General features: G+C 32.7%; 2 protein-coding genes across 4 annotated transcripts; both read left to right on the top strand.

The window, feature by feature from the left end:
• Positions 1–349: 349 nt before the first annotated feature.
• mmy (UDP-N-acetylglucosamine pyrophosphorylase mmy) lies at positions 350–2,510 on the top strand. The gene is made up of 3 exons (XM_031993472.2): positions 350–831; positions 902–1,298; positions 1,379–2,510. Exons 1-3 carry the CDS (start codon positions 350–352, stop codon positions 1,913–1,915), a joined length of 1,416 nt encoding a protein of 471 aa, XP_031849332.1. The 3' UTR covers positions 1,916–2,510.
• On the top strand, positions 2,361–4,339 carry LOC116434729 (uncharacterized). Of its 3 annotated transcripts, none has more exons than XM_031993384.2 (3): positions 2,361–2,510; positions 2,660–2,942; positions 3,049–4,339. In XM_031993384.2, the coding sequence occupies exons 2-3, from the start codon at positions 2,734–2,736 to the stop codon at positions 4,205–4,207; spliced, it is 1,368 nt and encodes a 455-aa protein (XP_031849244.2). In that variant the 5' UTR covers positions 2,361–2,510; positions 2,660–2,733; the 3' UTR covers positions 4,208–4,339. The 3 variants fall into 3 exon arrangements, with proteins under 3 accessions (XP_031849244.2, XP_031849245.2, XP_031849242.2); XM_031993385.2 differs by having other exon boundaries at positions 2,362–2,510; positions 2,677–2,942; XM_031993382.2 differs by having other exon boundaries at positions 2,407–2,557.
• The last annotated feature ends 15 nt before the right edge of the window (positions 4,340–4,354 follow it).

Below are 4,354 nucleotides of genomic sequence, written 5' to 3'. Positions count from 1 at the left end.
CAAAAAGCGAGTAAAAACCATGATCTGTCAGGATCAGCAACGCACGATCGTGGGAGCAAAATATGCTGGAAAGGAGAAGGAGTATCGACAAAGAGGCTGGAAGGGCGAGAGGGGCTGATAAGAGAAATCGTATCAACGTGCTACGTGGAATCGTGAAAGTGATGTTACCCCGCTCTACCTATGAGTTGGGATAGGTTACCAGCTCTGACAAGATACCTGTTGCACGACGCCTTTCGAACGCATTCTTACAACGCTGACACTTATCGCGAAATTTGTTGATAGCGTTCGCGATTAAACGTCCTCGGAAACGCGTCGTCTCAGTTGTCAAATTGAAAAACGAGCGCGAAACATGGAAGCCTTGCGGAACGATCTCGCCGCATACGGCCAAGAACATCTGTTACAATTCTGGGATCAACTGTCGGAGGAGGATGAGAAAATCCAGCTGCTGCAGGACATAACAGAGTTGAATCTTGCAGAAGTGACTTCGTATTATAAAAGAGCTGTGCATAATTCTTCTTCTGTGAATAGAGGTACATTGGACGACAAGGTATCCCCTATTCCTACGGAGATCGTCAAGTCCATTAAGAAAACGGATAAAGAACAGTTGAGAAAGTACGAGAAATTAGGCCTGCAAGAAATTGCGAATGGTAAGGTAGCTGTGCTGCTGATGGCTGGTGGTCAAGGAACCAGATTAGGAGTTTCTTACCCTAAAGGGATGTATGATGTTGGATTACCTTCTGGTAAGACCCTCTTTCAATTGCAAGCGGAGAGAATAATATGTTTGCAAAATCTGGCCGAAGCAAAATGTGGGAAACGAGGAGAGATTACTTGGTATGTATACAGTTATATGCATGCACACTTGTTTATTCCGAGTAAACTAATAATTCTTTCCTTTTGTCAGGTATATACTGACTAGCCGAGCAACTCATCATACCACTCTTGATTTCTTACGTAAACATAATTATTTTAACTTAAAGGAGGAAAATGTGAGAGCCTTTGAGCAAGGTATGATGCCATGTTTCACCTTGGATGGAAAAATCATTTTAGACGAAAAACACCAAATCTCTAAAGCACCAGATGGTAATGGAGGATTGTATCATGCTATTAAAGTGCAGGGGATATTGAATGATATGATCAAACGTGGAATACGCAGTGTTCATGTTCATTCGGTAGATAACATACTGATAAAAGTAGCAGATCCCATTTTCTTAGGATACTGCTTATCATCATCTACAGATTGTGGAGTCAAGGTGATAGAAAAATCATCACCAAGCGAACCAGTAGGAGTTGTGTGCAAAGTATGGCTATAGACATTATAATTTCTTATGAAGTAACATCAATGAAAATGTAAAGCATGATATTATTTTTGTTATTACAGGTAGATGATACTTATCAGGTCGTTGAGTACAGTGAAATTTCAAAAGAAACAGCTGATTTACGCGACGACAATGGAGAATTGGTTTATAATGCTGCAAACATATGTAACCACTATTTTACTGTAGACTTTCTATCTTCAATTAGTAATAACTATGAAAAGGAAATGCAACTACATATCGCTAAAAAAAAAATCCCATACATAGATGCAAATGGGCAAAAACAAATTCCTACATCTCCGAATGGTATTAAAATAGAGAAATTTGTTTTTGATGTATTTAAATTTGCAAAACAATTTGCAGTTTGGGAAGGAATTCGTGAAGAAGACTTTAGTCCTCTTAAGAATGATGATTCCATTGGTCAAGATTGTCCAAGTAGTGCACGTAAGGATGTACTTAAACTTCATAAAAAATGGTTATTGAATGCTGGAGCAATAAGTGTAATAAATGATGTAGAAGTGTCCCCTTTATTATCATATGCAGGAGAAAACTTAAGTCACGTGCAAGGTCAATCATTTCAAGGGCCTCAAGTCATATCCTGAAACAATACAACTAAATGTTGTTCACCATTTTTATAGCAATGAAATAACAATGTATCGTCGCATATAGTAACAAGTTTATAATCCATTACATAGACATATTCTGTAGTTTTCTGTGATGTAAGAGTAAATCTTAGATTTTATAAATTTTGTATAGTTCCATGAAAATTTGATAACTTTAGCATGGCAGAACATTAGAATAAAATACATGTATATATTTTCATAAAATAAATTAGTAATTTAAAGTTTAAGATAAATTGATCATAATACTTTTAATTGTATAAATAAATAATAAATATTTATACATGAATGTAATAAAAGTATGAAAAAATTCATGTTCCAATAATATACTTTATTTCAATTTAATATTTTTTAACATTCTATCAATATTACCGTTTATATTGGTATCTAGAAATTTAATTCCGTTCAGTGAAACGTCCCACTGTCCGGTTTGTCTATAGAATTCATCAATATAGATAACCTAAAAAATTCTATCTTGCATGCGTCTTTTACCGCATTGCCGACTTCTTTCTTATTGTTCGTTTAAGCAATTGATTATTAAAAAATTTAATTGGCTTGTTAGTTCCTTAAAGCTAAGGTTAGAGTTCAGTAAACGTACATATGAGTATTATTAAATTATTATAAGTGAGTGAACAATTGCATATTGTGATCGTTGATATTCCCTCATTTATGATAAACAACTATATATAATAGTGCTAATGTTGTGTAATATCGTTAATACTTTAGAAATGTGTGTGAATTAGAAATTAAAAAGATTCAGAGAGGTCAAAGAAGAAGAAGAGAAAAAAATAGATTTCAAAATGAACAACAACAGGAGGTTAGTCTTTCAATTATTGAGACTGTACTCTTCTAAATCTTTTCCCAAAAATACTGGCGTTCGAGGAAGATTTACATTTGAAAAAACGATGCAAGAGACAGAAAATGATATTGAAGAATTTAATCCCGATGATATGGATGCATACGAATCTGACTTCATGAATGTTGGTAAATCATACACAATGCATCAAAGGTACATTTTAAAAAGTTATGAAAAGTATTTTATATTTCATATTCATATTTAATTTGTTTTATTTTCTTAATCATTTTTATTAATAAATATTTCTATTTTTTGTTAGGGAAATGAAAAAATCTAAAGAAAGACTAAAGCAACGCATTGTGAAAAGTAAATATTTTAAAGAGGAAGAACCAAGGTTTCTGACATTTACAGAAAAGGATCAAATACAAAAATTGCATGCTAGTAATCCCGAAGAATGGACACCAGAGAGGCTCAGCGAAAGCTTTCCAGCTTTACCTGAAGCAATAAGACGTGTTTTAAGGTCCAAATGGACACCTAAATCAGTAGATAAGATTATTAAATATGATAGTGTAGTTATTGAAAATTGGAAGAACTTAAAAACTGGCAAATTAGTAGTAAATCCTATGTTGCATGAACATTTAATGAAATTTAAAAATAGAAAAATTACTTTATGTAGTAGAGAAACATTGAGTGAGTTTATACCTCCAAAAATGAAATTTCCAAAACCAAAAAGTACATTGTTTTCAAACATTGTACAAGGATATATAGATGAAAAACAGCCTGTTTGTGATCAGAAAGTAATTCCTTCAAAAGATAAAGTGAATGAAAATGGAGGGCTACAGAGTACCATAGAGAATAATAATGTAGAAAAGTCTATACAGTCTGTAAACAACTCTAGCATTATACAAAATAATAAGTATAAATTGACTGCAAGCAATAAAGTATTAACTCATAATGAATTTATGAAAGATCAATTAAAGCAATTATATAACACATCCCCGGAAGTAGGCATAACATTATTGCAGACGTATAGACAGTATGTAGAATCAAAAAGCACAGAAACAGCGAATTCTAATGCACTAAGCAACGCTACGGAAAAAATAAATGAAAGGAATAATACAGTTTCACCAAGAAGCACAGTGACTACAGACTCTAATGTACTCAGCAACACTGTAGAAGAAATAAATGAAAAGGACAATACAGTTTCACCAAGAGATACATCAACTGAAAATGTACTAGTAGTTAGAAAGAAAGATACCGAGTCAAAAGTAACAAGTGCTCTAAATATGGAACATGATAGCAGTTTGGATACTTTTATAAAAGAAAGAAGGATGTGTATAGATGTAAAAAATGAATATATAAAACCTATAAAAATTCCAAAAAATGTGTGGAAGCATGGTATGACATACAGAGTAAAGGATTGCTACTACGATTATGATGGGGAATTCCTCTACAGAGTACCGGAATTATTAACTTAAACGATATTTCAAAGTTACCATTACTTTCAATTTATCGGAATTGCACAGCGTTTTGAATGTCTTTGTATTTTTAATTATATATGTAAAGTTCTTTATTTAGTAAATAAATGAATATATTCTTTAATTAATTTATATCAGTTTATTGTA

This window comes from Nomia melanderi, chromosome 4 (genome assembly GCF_051020985.1).
Source record: "Nomia melanderi isolate GNS246 chromosome 4, iyNomMela1, whole genome shotgun sequence".
Taxonomy (NCBI): Eukaryota; Metazoa; Arthropoda; class Insecta; order Hymenoptera; family Halictidae; genus Nomia; species Nomia melanderi.
Note: the sequence above shows the minus strand (reverse complement) of the source record. Positions and strands in the feature narration are given on the sequence as shown.